Source organism: Phaethon lepturus, unplaced genomic scaffold (assembly GCF_000687285.1).
Source record: "Phaethon lepturus isolate BGI_N335 unplaced genomic scaffold, ASM68728v1 scaffold24646, whole genome shotgun sequence".
NCBI classification, from domain to species: domain Eukaryota; kingdom Metazoa; phylum Chordata; class Aves; order Phaethontiformes; family Phaethontidae; genus Phaethon; species Phaethon lepturus.
The window spans coordinates 9594-10733 of NW_010544471.1; the positions used below are offsets into that span (position 1 = coordinate 9594).

A 1140-nucleotide genomic window follows, 5' to 3' on the forward strand; every position below is an offset into this window, starting at 1 on the left:
ACTGTAGGCAGAATGGTTGGGCTGAGTAGCTTTGCTCTAAAACCTGGTCCCAGTTTTCTCTCTGATGCCGGCAGTCCTGTCCGTCCCTTGTGTAAGATTGGAGCCAGTGATGCTGCAGTCGCCATCACTCTCCAAAACAGCCATCAAGGTGGGGGGGCTGCTCCCGAGAAGACGCCAAGTGCAAACTGAAGTGGTTCATCCTTTGGAGGGGGTTTTGGGTACCTCAGAGCTCATCAGAAGCCTCCTCCTCACAAAGAATGATGCCCATCTTCTTCTCATCCCCCTGGCAAGAGGTTTTCCTCCTGAAGGTGGACCCCAGGGACTGGCTGGCTCTTTGGTGGATGATCCTCATACGTGACATGCAGTCTTCGCTGGTCATCACGTAGAGCAGAGGGTTGAGGGCACTGTTGAAGCTGGCCAGGCCCCGGGTCACCTGGTAGGAAATGTAGATGTTCTTTAAAGCCTGTGTGCAGGACCCTTGCAGCTGCCAACCTCGAGACAACAAGTTGAGATTTCTGAAGATGTGGTAGGGGAGGAAGCAGATGGAGAAGAGGACCATCACGAGAATCACCAGTCTGATGCTTCTTCTCCTGAGGTTGAGGTCCACCGTGTCACTCCTGCAGAGCACCACCACCACGTGGCAGTAGCATCTGATGATGATGAGGAATGGGATGACGAACCCAGTCACGGTGATGGCTGCGGTGTACGGCAAATAAACGCCCAGGTTCTCGTGCCCTGTTGTGTCATGGCACCGCATCCCCGTATCGTCCATCTTGCTGAAGGCAAAATCAGGAGCTACCTGCACGACGACCCACGCCCAGACCATCGCGCTGAGCCACGCCGAAGAGGTTGCCTCCTGGCACCTGCCCCGTGCCTTCAGCGGGTGCACGATGCCCAGGTAGCGGTGGACGCTGATGCAGGTGAGGAAGCCGATGCTGGCGTAGAGGTTGAGGTGGAAGAGGCCGCGGGTGATCCGGCACCAGCCCTGCCCGAAGAGCCACACCCTGCCCCGCAGGTAGTAGCTGACAAGGAAGGGCAGCGTGCTGACGTACAGCAGGTCGGCCAGGCCCAGGTTGCCCACCAGCAGGCCAAGGGGACGGCGGGCGCCGCGCCGGCGGCCGGTGCAGAGGTGCCATAGCC

General features: G+C 58.7%; 1 protein-coding gene across 1 annotated transcript; it reads right to left on the minus strand.

The window, feature by feature from the left end:
- Positions 1 to 223: 223 nt before the first annotated feature.
- Positions 224 to 1126, minus strand: LOC104622050 (P2Y purinoceptor 1-like; the record flags this gene model as incomplete). The annotated part of the gene is made up of 1 exon (XM_010288707.1): positions 224 to 1126. A coding segment is annotated over one exon (903 nt), but the record flags the coding sequence as incomplete, so codon positions are not given.
- Between the last annotated feature and the right edge of the window lie 14 nt (positions 1127 to 1140).